This window comes from Epinephelus lanceolatus, chromosome 5 (genome assembly GCF_041903045.1).
Source record: "Epinephelus lanceolatus isolate andai-2023 chromosome 5, ASM4190304v1, whole genome shotgun sequence".
Taxonomy (NCBI): domain Eukaryota; kingdom Metazoa; phylum Chordata; class Actinopteri; order Perciformes; family Serranidae; genus Epinephelus; species Epinephelus lanceolatus.
The window spans coordinates 29,925,760-29,938,674 of record NC_135738.1 but is presented as its reverse complement, the minus strand read 5'-3'; the positions used below and the strand labels follow the sequence as shown (position 1 = coordinate 29,938,674).

General features: G+C 42.6%; 1 protein-coding gene across 1 annotated transcript in view; it reads left to right on the top strand.

Annotated features, from left to right (window-relative positions):
- b4galnt4a (beta-1,4-N-acetyl-galactosaminyl transferase 4a) overlaps positions 1 to 12,915 on the top strand; it is a 185,358-nt gene that overhangs the window by 150,525 nt on the left and 21,918 nt on the right. The window contains exon 8 of the mRNA XM_033635150.2: positions 8,054 to 8,132. Coding sequence (XP_033491041.1) covers positions 8,054 to 8,132 — 79 coding nt within the window. The remainder of the gene's footprint in view (positions 1 to 8,053; positions 8,133 to 12,915) is intronic.

Below are 12,915 nucleotides of genomic sequence, written 5' to 3'. Positions count from 1 at the left end.
CGAGGGGAGAAAAGTGAAGTTTGTGCGTCTCCTTGGGGCAGCTCTAAACAGTGGTATCATTAATGTAGTTGCGGGGAGAGCACTCACTGAGTCTTTTATTTAAAGGCCACCTGTGGGTATTAGAGAGGGAGGAATCTAAGAAGAGAGAGAGGGACGGGGTGACAGTCAGATATCACTAATGAGAAATTGAGTTGGGGAAAAAGAGAGGAGATACTGGAAAAGTAGAATTGGGAATTTGCTGTAGCTGGCAGGCAGATAGGTGAGATGAAGGGAAAGCAAGAGGAAGAGGATTGATATTTACCAAGGGCAGACAGTATACTGTCTCCATTTCACTTCAGCTTTTGCTTACTGCAAATCAGGTTAGTAATATGAGGGTGCATGTGTGAATACCAGTACGTGTCAATCTGTTTGTCAGTTGTCTCGGTGTTGTGCACCCGGGCTTTTGTATATTCCTTTAGACAAACCCACAGTGCGAGCATCTTCATTGAGATGCTTGTGAAAGGAGTTTGTCTCCCAGCAGTAGAAAAAAGACCTCTCTCTATACGTTCGTGCCAAATAAATATTTCATACTTCAAATCCAGCAGATTTTGGGCAGCGATGATACTCCGCGGATATTGTTTAGCTCCAACAGTCCCATCTTGTGTTATCCAGCCCAGTCGAGCTCCTTTGTCTGTCTCTATCCGTTCAGCCCAATGAAGGGAAACTGGAAACAAAGACTCCAATTAGTCAGGCAATTAGACTCTTGTTTTGTGTCCTCTACTCATCCTCTGAGTCACACGCTAATAGCTATTCTTTTCTCTTCCATCTCTCATTTGCCCTTCACTTGCTCTTTTATGGGTTTTTTTTTTCTTCCTCATCTGGCATGGCGTTCTGTATGAAATCACGTCTCAGTGATATTCACTGTAATGTATTTTCTCTCCTTTTAAGATACAGAAAGCATTTATAATTCCCACTCTGTTTCTGCTGTTCATTTGCTATTTATCGCTCCTCCTTCATCTTTCTTTCCGCCTGTCTCTCTGTCTCTTCATCTCTTTCAACCGGAGCCCGCCTCGTCATCCATCACAGGGAGACTGGTGCACACACACACACACACACACACACACACGTAGACTCACGCAACACCTTTATCTCCAGTCTTTCACTTTAATATACTTTCAGAAAGAGGAGAGATCTTGAAAAAGTATTTCAATTTTTCTCTTTCTTTGTCGAATTTTTTTAATAACAGCGTTTCCTTCACATCTTTCTCATTTGTCTCTGACCACATCTTTATTTGGACGCTTATGACTCATTTCTGTCTTTTATTTTCCCAAAGAATATCTGTCTTTTTCACACCAAATTGAAGACAGGACACATTCACCAAGAAATCATGTGAAGCTTAAAAAAGGAGATAACTAACAGCCGACAACTGCAGCCTGCAGACAATGAATCAACAAATGTCTCACCTCCACAGAGGAAGTAAATTACACAGCCCAAAATTGAAATTGGGACTGAATTGGCGTACAAAATGACTTGAAATCACAAAAGGAAAATAGAAAGGAAGTAGCTAAACAAAAGATAGATTTATGTGTGAATAGGACTTGATGTTCTGCTGTCTTCATCTGTTTATCCGTCTCTGTTTCTCAGTGTGATATGATCCTTTTGTTTGTCTGCATCTTGCTCTGCTACTGTTTATAGGCCTGCTATCTGTGGCGTGTGTGTATTTTTGTGTCTGTGCGTGCGTGTGTGTGTGTGTGTGTGTGTGTGTGTGTGTGTGTGTGTGTGTGAATGGGCGCATTGTCTTATCTGGCAACAGGTAAACAGGTTTGTATTGGCTGAGCTGCCAATCTGTCACTGCTGAAGTTGTGCCTCTTTAAGTGTGTTTGTGTGTATTTTTGAGTTTCTGAGAGCGGCGAGGGGATAGAAGAAAGAGATCCGCAAATGTTGACAAAGGATATTTCAATGAGGATGCATTTTTCTGCATATATCTGTGCGATTTTTTATTTTAAGTGTGTTAAGTCCGCCTTGTGTGCTGTTGTGTATCCGCCTGACTCTGAAACACTGTGGCGGCAGACTGCATCCTCTCAGATCTGACATTAGATTATCCCCCAGATGGAGTCAGATTATGGGCTGAAAGAGACAATCTAATGAATGGTCAGGAAATGCACTAATATCCCTAAAACCCATCTACAGTCATATGCACAGGGACAGGAACTCAATAAATTACCTGCCAAAAAATGATATTTTGAGTTCAGGATGTTCAATGCTATGCCAACTTAAAATTTAATTTGCTAATTTGCTTCGCCCAAGGTCCTTGAAGTGCTTGAATTTTGAGGGGGAAAAATCAAGCACTGGATTACCTTGAAAATAGCCCCATTTTAACAAAGTGCTTAAAAAGGCCTTGAAATTCAAATGAATCATATAAGGTGTTAAATTCTGACCAATGCTTTGCTCAAGTCATTTTAATTAAAATGCTCAGAATCAGAAATCACTTCGGGGGTTTTTTTTCTGAAATACTGAGGCATTGTCTTGAGGTTCGCTCTCCCTCCTCTTAAGTCCTTGCCTTGATGATGTCCTGCCCGACACCACTGCTCCACCCTTAAAACTCAGGCAAAACCAGTAGGCCTACACTCACTGGCCACTTTATTAGGTACACCTTTCTAGTACCAGGTTGGACCCCCTTTTGCCTTCAGAACCGCCTTAATTCTTCATGGCATAGATTCAACAAGGTGCTGGAAACATTCCTCAGAGATTTTGGTCCATATTGACATGATAGCATCACACACTTGTTGCAGATTTGTTGGCTGCACATCCATGACATGAATCTCCCGTTCCACCACATCCCAAAGGTGCTCTATTGGATTGAGATCTGGTGACTGTGGAGGCCACTGGAGTACAGTGAACTCATTGTCATGTTCAAGAAACCAGTTTGAGATGATTTGATCTTTGTGACATCGTGCATTATCCTGCTGGAAGTAGCCATCAGAAGATGGGTACACTGTGGTCATAAAGGGATGGACACGGTCAGCAACAATACTCAGGTAGGCTGTTGTGTTTAAACCATGCTCAGTTGATACTAAGGGGTCCAAAGTGTGCCAAGAAAATATCCCCCACACCATTACACCACCACCACCAGCCTGAACCGTTGATACAAGGCAGAATGGATCCATGCTTTCATGTTGTTTACGCCAAATTCTGACCCTACCATCTGAATGTCAAGATTCATCAGACCAGGCAACGTTTTCCAATCTTCTATTGTCCAATTTTGGTGAGCCTCTGTGAATTGTAGCCTCAGTTTCCTGTTGTTAGCTGACAGGAGTGGCACCTGGTGTGGTCTTCTGCTGCTGTAGCCCATGTGCTTCAAGGTTTGAGGTGTTGTTTGTTCAGAGATGGTCGTCTGCAAACCTTGGTTGTCAGGATGTTTTGCCTTTCTATCATCTTGAACCAGTCTGGCCATTCTCCTCTGACCTCTGGCATCAACAAGACATTTTCACCCAGAGAACTGCTGCTCAATAAAAACAACAGGACACATTCATACGGACACATACACACTGCAGCAATTTCCAAAGAAGTGCACCTGACCCTTGTTCATATTATATTAAAGAAAAAACAAAACAAAAAAAACAAAAGCAGTTGAAACAAATTTTCTTTTTTCTTTTCTCTTTTTCAGACCATCCTCTGTAAACCCTAGAGATGGTTGTGTTTGCGTTAGTGAGCAGTTGAAAAGGTGTACCTTATAAACTGGCCGGTGAGTGTATGTTGGCATGGCTAAACTTAACATGACTTAACTTGAGCCGGCTTGTCAATGTAATTTCTCTTCCTCCCTCTTCAGCGGTGCACAGTTGTAACAGCTCAGCCGAAAACTAAAAGTAAAAACTCCAGTTCCAGCTGGCATCATTTCCTTGCGCTACTTTCGGATGATTCTACAGTACAGTACTTCAAAGATGATTTTCCTTGTCTTTATTATGTGTACTCCGTTTTCTAATGGCTTGACAATTCTTATGGGTCTAGTAGTGTGTTTCCATGGTTATGTTGACGTTCTCGCTCTGAAAATTCTCTGGATTAGAACTTTATAAGTGTGAGGAAGTGGTGCATCATAGTAGTATAAGCAGCCTAGCTTGAAATGTTTTGGTGAGGATTTTATACAGTTATGGCTAAAAAGAATGTGATAAGTAACCCCTCATTAAAAATAGAGATGTATATCACATCATTTATTTGTTTAATAACAAGTTATATTTGAAAATGAATTATTTGCTTTGAGTGAAGTCCTTGAACATGAAGAAATAATGCTTGAGAAAGTACATGCAAGTCCTTGACTTTTATTCTCTATTGTCTGGTTAAACCCTAAATCCCTCTTTTTGTGAGCCAGCTGTGTTTTGTCTGACAGTGATTTTCCATTGGACACATTACTTTATATTTTATTACAGATGAAATCTTGCCCTCAGTTCTCTGGTTGAGATGATTCTAATTGCTCGATTTCCCCAGATATTCATTATATTCATTAAAGTTTCATCTGATCTCACCTAATCTAATGAGTCTTTTGACTGTGTTTTGTCTGAGGTGAATGCAAAATGACATTTTATTTTCCTTTTTTTAAGTAGGCCTATGGCTCAGCTCAAACACTGGGATAGCGTTATGTTTGAATCATATGTGAAAGGGCAAGCAGGGTGCCAGGAGCTGAAAGTGGCACTTAAGTTCGCTGAATGCCGTTTCAGCAGCTGCACACAGAGATGTTCCCTATTCATGAGAGAGTGACCTTAGAACACTGTCACCGCTCTCCTGCACCTGCAATGATTTATTGGTTACAGAACGCTGGGCAGCCGGATGATGCCGTGGCGTTTGTGCACGGAGCAACACGTGACCCCCACCCTCTTCAGCCTTTGTCCTTCCCTTCAATTCGGTCAGCTGCATCAGGAACAGAAACGCACATACACTGCCAAAGAAGTCCATGCTATAACTGTAACTTGGCAGTCTTTATCGTGAAAGACCAGGACAAACAATTTGGCTTCTGAAATGTGGCGCTCTTTCCCCTTGTCTCTTTACAAAACAAGCAACTTTAAAGGAATACTTAACCCACAAAATGACCAGTTGTATATTGAATTAGTCATGCTGGGTTACCTTGAATTTCTGATAGGAGGTTTGTTTTTCTTACATGCCTCCACAGAAAATGGTGGCAATTGATTGACTGGGGACCGCATTTACCAACAGCATAACTATATCAAAACACCTGTTTTCACACAACTTGGGGAGCATAAACCAAGTCTCAAGTGCAGTGGTTAGCATTGTCGCCTCACAGCAAGAAGGTTCCAGGTTCCAATCCAGGGTGGGGTTGTTCAGACCCTAGGGTGAGGGAGCCCTTCAGTGCGGAGTCTGCATGTTCTCCCTGTGTCAGCGTGGGTTTTCTTCCCACCACAGTCCAAAGACATGCAGGTTAGGTTAATTGGTGGCTCTAAATTGCCCGTAGGTTGAAAGCAAGCATGAATGGTTGTCTGTCTCTATCTGTCAGCCCTGCGATAGTCTGGCGACCTGTCCAGGGTGTACCCTGCCTCTCGCCCAATGTCAGCTGGGATAGGCTCCAGCCCCTCTGCGACCCCCAACAGGATAAGCGTTACAGAAATGAATGAATGAATGAATGTTCAGTCCTTTCCATACTGTACACATGTAGTTTCACTAAAAGACCTTTGTATTGGTGTCTGGCTTTGAAGCAAACATGTATACGTTTCACTTTCAGATCACTTTTAAATAGTTTAAGTGAGATTTAGTAAAAATGCCCATTTGGGGCAGTACTGAACATGCGACTGGGTAAATAAGACTTGGATAATACTGCATCAGTTGCGTGAGTTTGTAAAAGGATACATTGGTAGTGCCTGTGGATATTCTAATTTATCCAGGTCATAGTTATCTCAAGGCAGTTGAATCGAACACAGTTGGACGTAGTTTGCTGCTGCAACGGTGGTCGTTGGAGTCAATGGTCATTCACAAATGGTCCTGTGACATGCATTTTTATCTCGGATGTAAGCCTCTCACTACCAATGTGCAATACACCTCCCAACCGCTATAGTGGCGCTGTGGCGCCGTAGAAAGCCGGTGCACTCATTCATTGCAGGACGAAGAAGGGGTGAAGAAAATTTCAGACATCCGAGATAAAAATTCATGTTTATTGAACAATAAAGGATATACAAACACACGGCAACCCCCTGTACACCTTCCTAACATCTGTGCCTATGAGGTGAGTACATTACATGTTTGATTTGAACATTTTTGGAGACGTGAATTGGTCTAGACTGGGAACCCCCAAACCAAAAACGAGGTTCGTTTTCAAGACGTTTTGGTCCAAGGCTAGGTCCAAACCATTTATAGCATTCATTTTTTCCATATACCGGTCCCTGGCTTCGTGGTTCAGTGTATCCCAGTAAATTCCCTTTCCTTTCTGGCATCTTAACATCTTTTCCCTCGCTTTCTCCACTGGATGTGACTCAACTACTGCGTTTGTTTACTGCTGTCCGTAGCCATCAACATGGCAGCGACGTCCATGGTGACGTCACTGTGCCCATTCCCGGGTTGCCTTGAGATATATTGGTAGTCTTTCTGTTGTTAAACCTGGTCCCACTCAATCAATAAATCAGTATGTTCACAGTTCTCTGTGGAGGCAAACAAAGGTGTTTTCACGAGGTCAAGGTAAAATGGCATATACAAATGGACATTTTGTGGGTAAAGTATTTCTTTAAAATGTCACCTTGACCTCTAAGAACTTGTTTAATAGGCATCTGTCACTTCTGTCATTGTAAAGACTAAAAGAATAAATGATTTGAAACTCATATACATGCACATACTCATGCTACGAAAGTTTCTCTGTTTGCTCGGCTTGTCCTGGTTTCATGTTATCTCCTGTATTCGTGGGGCTATTTTCAATTCAAAACACAGACTCCATCAAAGAGGATATGCTTGTGTTTGTGTCAGGAGACAAACAGGAGACAGGAGAGAGGAAGGGGACCGTCACACACACAGAGAGAGAGAAGGAAACATAAGCAAAGACAGAAAAAGAACAGTAAGGGAAAAAAAAGAGTAAAGCACCACATATCTTATTGAATCAGAGCACATGAATATGGAGGAGCCAGATGACTCCAAAGTTCAGAGTAGCAAATGTCTCACAAATTACCGGGCTGCAGCAACAGAATCAGCACAGTCTTGTTTGTAGGAATTCGATTTTCCAAGACAGTGCCTTTTTATCCTTCTAATAATATCTTTTCAGTGCACTTAAGCCACATGCTTTAACAAACATAGTATTAATACACTATAAAAGAGTACTGTACATGATTACAAGCAGCAACATGATTTTATGTACTGCCCAGCAGTGTGTTTCTGTATGTGTTCAATTGCATGTGTGTGTGTGTGTGTGTGTGTGTGTGTGTGTTTTGAGAGCTAATGATGTGTGGAGCAGTGCTCTGGTGTCTCTCATTCAGCAGCAGATGCTGGCCTATTATCCGAGATGTGTTTCTGATAAGAATAAAGCATTGTCGCCTGGTGTGTGTGTTTCATCAATGCAGGGAACAACATGCGCAGTGAAACTTCAAATCAGAGCTCTACTCAGTCTAACCAGTAGATCCAGAGAAATACTGGAGCCTGCATAAAAGTAAAATGTTGATTTATGTGGAGCATCGATTTTCTTCCTCAGCGTCGCAGAAGGAGTGTTTTATTCAGGACCCGAGGCTGATAATATCCTGGCTCACTGCTGTCTTTTTTCGCCATCTCGCCCGTGGCGTGGATTTATATTCCAGGCTGATTAACCTGTCTATTCTCAGGTCCAGTTGACATATGTTTTTATGACTGCGCTTTTAAAGTTAAACTGTTTACCTTCCTTCGCCGCAGTCTCATTAAACCCTTTTATAACTTTAGTTTTAGGTGACCGGAAGTTGCTCTCGGTTGTATTTCTGGAAGATGCCCACACAGTAACAGTCAGAATGTCAGAATGAAAAATACTCTAAGGTTGAAGGACCTGCTGTGGCTTATAATAGAAGATAGATTCTATTTTCTTCAACAGCGTCAAACATCTAACAATAGCTCTCTCTTCCCTCAGCCTAATCTCGTCCAGACGATACTACTTTGAGATCCTCCACAAGCAGGATGACAAGGGCTCAGATCACGTGGAAGTTGGGGTAAGTGGACCCATCTAATCATGTGAGCTCAGTTCCTCTACTCTGCATCTCTGTCTACAGCTCTTTTCCCTCCCAGTCCTTTCATTCCAGCTGACTTTTAGCATACGAAAATACTTCCACCTGTCTTGAGACAGCTTTCACCTTTGGCAGGACAATTTGCATTTAGTTTTTGCTTGTACCCTGTGTTTAACACTGTCAGAGTGGTGGCTAAGTGGTGAGAAATGAAAAGAAGCATTTGAAGTGGAGAGATCTCCATTCCCTACTTTGCTGTATTATACTCATCAAAATTGCATGCAGTGAATGCCCTCCTTGTTGCAGCACTGGCTTTTTCTACCAAAGGGTTTAGAGCAACTATTTTTTCTTCTATCCTCTTTCTATTCCTCCATCTGTCACCGCTCTCCTCCTCCATCTTACTCTCCCACGGCACTTTCTCATTGGTTTTTCCTCTCTCTGTATCTTTGTTCTGTACTTCGTCTCTAACTTTCCGTTTTCCCTCCCCAATCGCTTCGACTCTCCTCTGCACCATTTCTCTCTCAGTAGTGTTGTTCTGCACCTCAGGCAAAGCTCAGAGATGAGTGGGGCTTAATTTCGAGATGAAGTTTCAAACGAGAGCCCACACGCCTCGTGTGAGCCTGTGCTTTGAGTGGGAGGGCAGATGAAAAAAAAAAAAAAAGAGATCACTGGTGTATGTGTGTGTGCGTGTGGAATTAATGTCTTAACAAGCCCCGGGTTATAGTCATCATGGTGACCATCATCATCAGCAGAGCAGCAGCAGTACTGCTAGAGTTGCTCTCTTCTTGTACAAAACTTCATTTTTGCACCCTGAAGGTTTAGCTTCATCCCTGGCAAACTCTATCTTAGCGCCTCTGGCTTCTTTCCTCTACCTATATTTCTGTCTTCCTATTAGTTCTTGTGACTTTCTTCCTGGGTTTTTATATATTTAACTGCTTCCTTTTTTTTCTTTACCATGTTTCCACAAGCCATTCATCACTTCACCACTCCTTAACCTCGGCCACAGTTTCCAGGCCTGCTGTACTCTCGTCTGTGTTTCTCTTGTGTCTCAAACATTCAGCCTGTTCAGTGTTATTCAGCTCAGAGTGGCTGCTTTTAGATGCCAGTTTTAAGAGAGGAGTTGACAGGGTGATGTGCGGAGCACCATGCTGAACTGATAGCTCTGAGGTGCCAGGAGGATCACATGTGAACCCGAAGAGATGTAGGCGAAGGACTGTGAGTGTGTGCGTAAGAGAGAGAGAGACGCATTCATCTACTTTACAGCCATGCCATACTGACACTTGGGCCTCCACTCCAGTTTGATAATGGCGAATTGGCACAGTCAGCTGGTAACTACCTATGGCAGTGTTTTCACACTGGCTGTGTGAAATGTCGCGTTAGTGGCAGGTCTCCCAAGTACTATACTGTTGCTGTGGGATGTTGTGGGTTGTTGATGTGGGTGTGTTATGAATATTCTGCTGATGATGTGCAAGTGTGACTAATAAATTACAGCCTGTGACGGCCACATCCCAGTGGCAAACAAATTAAACTTTATTTGGAGAGCCCGTGGATAGGACAAACAGACTTGTTGAGATACGAGTTAATAAAAGCAGAGAGGCACGCTGTTGTTATGTCCTCGTCGCTGGACTGGTGAATCCTACTGGTTAATCTGGTGCCAATGTGGAGAATGGGCTCCTGGCGCTAGATGGTTTGAGCCAGGTGGTAGGCTGTATTCACACTAGAAATGCATGGTTGTCATTCATGTCAGTGAGATGACTGGATTGGCAAAGTGGGTGGCTTAATTCAGATGTCTTGGAAAAGAGACATGCGCAATCCTTTGCAAAAGTAGCTGGAACTGCATCAACTTTTGCCACAGGGTGATGTAACGTCATCTGGCAAATACATGCATACATGCTCCTTTTGGAATTACACCCATCATTGTAGTGTGCACAGTGTAATTCTAATGTGGTTCTCATGCTTATCGAGACAGAGAAAGAGGAAGGTCGTCAGGTGAAATTGTCAGGGAACAACCTATTTACACAGTCAGCATTCAAGAAGAGTCCCATTTCTAGTGACCTGATGAATCCATGTCCAATATTCTCTCTCCTCGTAGCTCTGTTTTGGTCTCCACCAACTCCTGAAGTAAAATCTGGCTCTTTTCAGGGTGACACAGGCTGATAGCTGTCTGCAGCTTCCCCAGCTGGACAGTGGAAGTGTTCCCTCAGATGAGGAATCGGCCTTTTCAAAATGGAAGATAAAGGAGAGACTGATAAAATATACAGATGCACCAGCAAACTACAGGTTTTGGTCTCTTAATCAGAGTTCATGGCTTGATCTAAGGACGAAGACTGCATGGACACAGATGTCGAAACAAGAAAGAGGAGACAGAATAAGGAGGAGGAAAGGAATGGATCAGGAGTGTAGAGAAGGATGCACTGGAGGCCTTTATTTTACGAGTATTTCTGATCTCTCTATCTCGTGGCATTTCTCATACAGAATATCCAGAAAAGTGTTTAGTTGATTATTTCTTCTGGTGAATCACGGTCATGTGGAAATCCATCTCTCTCTGATTCCCTACCTCACCTCCTTAGCCAGCTACTCATGAGGCCATCAAAGTGGGTTTGTACTAGTAGAAACAGTTTAATGAAGCATATAAAAGTCATGCAGCAAATCAAGATAGTGTGTGGGAATGTGTGCATCTGTGTACACCGCGCTGTCTTAGTAAGGCCCCTGTGTGTGATTTAACAGCGGAATACATTTCACACCTTGACAAAAATAGCAGATTTACCGTGACCGGCCCACAACAGCATAAGCCCAGGGCTCACATAAATCCGCACAAGCCCAGGCACTCATTTGTTAAAGAGCAGATAGCGTGGATTCGCAGCTCTTTTCTTCTGTGTTCTGTGCCAAGCTGTGATTGCATGGTCAAAGGTGGGCTGCTCCTCTGGGAAAGTATTTGTTTAGCAGCGCTTGTTATAAAGAAACAAGAGGGTGTAAATATCAGATAGTACACAAGCGCGGTCTGAGAGTTACCTTTTGGCGAGAAAATAAGAAAGAGAAGCCTTGTTCTCTCTGTGTTGGCCCCTTTCTTTCCCATCGTGTGAAGGAATTAGGGAGAATGGCTGCAGGTAGGGTGGAACATAAACAGCATTAGAAACAGGAAGAGATGGGTTAGGAGTACACTGTGCCTTTCCCAAGGGGATGGAAACAACTGCATTTGTATGTATGAACAGCGGGCCGGTGAATGAGGGGATTGTTGAGTCGTTAGGATGAGTAGGCAAGTTACTAAACCTGCACTCTGACTGAACCTTTCCACTACTACAGCTCGCTCTGCCTCAGTGTTTTTCTTCAATTAACTTCAAATAAACCCTCTTAAGAGTGATGACTGTTATTTCAAATGGATTACACGAGACGAAAAAGAAGACTTGGTGAGTTTCTTAAATGTCATCTGGATCTTTGTCAGTGACACGAGGAACTTTTCCACTGGCCTAATGGAAAACTTGCAAAGCCATGTGACAGAGTGAAGGAAAGTGTCGGCCATTAAACGGTGTGATTGAGAGGAGGAGGGAGAAGAGAAGAAAGTCACGCCTTAATTAGTAATGGCAACTTTATGGAGAGGCATGGGTGTTGGATTTAAATGCAGAGTTTTAATGGTCCTGTTTTATCACTCCTGCCAGACTCAAGTCTCAAACTGCCAACCAATTAATACACACACCCATGTATGTGCACACTCGCCCTCTCCCTCTCGCACACACACCCATCTACCCCAACTCCCATAGACTCATGGGTGTATTCACTCAACCATACACACATGCACACACACAACATCTGCCTCGCGCATACCTTCCTCGGTATAAATCAGTGGTGGCCCGTGCGACCCGCAGCCAGCTGTTAAAGTATATTGTGTGTGTCGTTTTACTTCAAAAATAATTCAGCTTTCTCTGTTTCTTTGCCACTTCAACACCTTTTAAAGTTGTCTGTAGTTCAGCAGCTCCAAGTCGCATTTTCACTTTTTGGTTTTCACAGCGTTCTCCTTTAGCTTTTCAAATACCCTTTTCATTGCTTTAACTTCTCATGGTCATTTTTTATCTGATTTACTTTGCTTTTTATCAGCACCATGCACACATCTGCTTTTCTCCTCCCATACTTTACTTTTATTTTTATTTTTATTTTTATTTTGAGGCACCTTTTAAGATCCTAGATAAAGATGAGATTTGTTTCTAGTAATTTTTTGTTTAGTCTAAACATGGTGTTCACCTTAAGCCTCATTGCTCAGGCCACCATATGGCCACGCGAGTTATTTTTGTGTGAGGCGGCATATCAATTTGCCCTTGTATTTTAGCACCTCTATTGCAAAAGGTTGTGTATATGAGTGTAAGGAAAAACCAGTAACACCAGCATTAACCTTTACCTCACCGTCAATCGCTCTTTAATAACGCGGGATGCTTTAACTTCATGATCTTTGTCCTTTTATATTCTAGAGGGCAACATCAGTGCCAGTCAAAACGACTGTAATGACTGCAGCGGGGGTTAACTCAGACTATCCCTCTTTATGAGGATGAAAAGTGTAAGACACATAAACTCTCAACAGGAATCGCTTCTCATAATCCAGAATTCCATCATATCACTAAAGATTATTCTCGTTCATGTTATTCCCACTTGTAAAACTGACTGCGAGATGACTACGGGGATTTAAAGCCATTAATAGAGCTGATGTTAGTATCTCTCTTCTTGTCTTTCATGCCAGCGTTTCCCCTTGTCATCATGCAGATTTGATCAGACACTTCGCAAA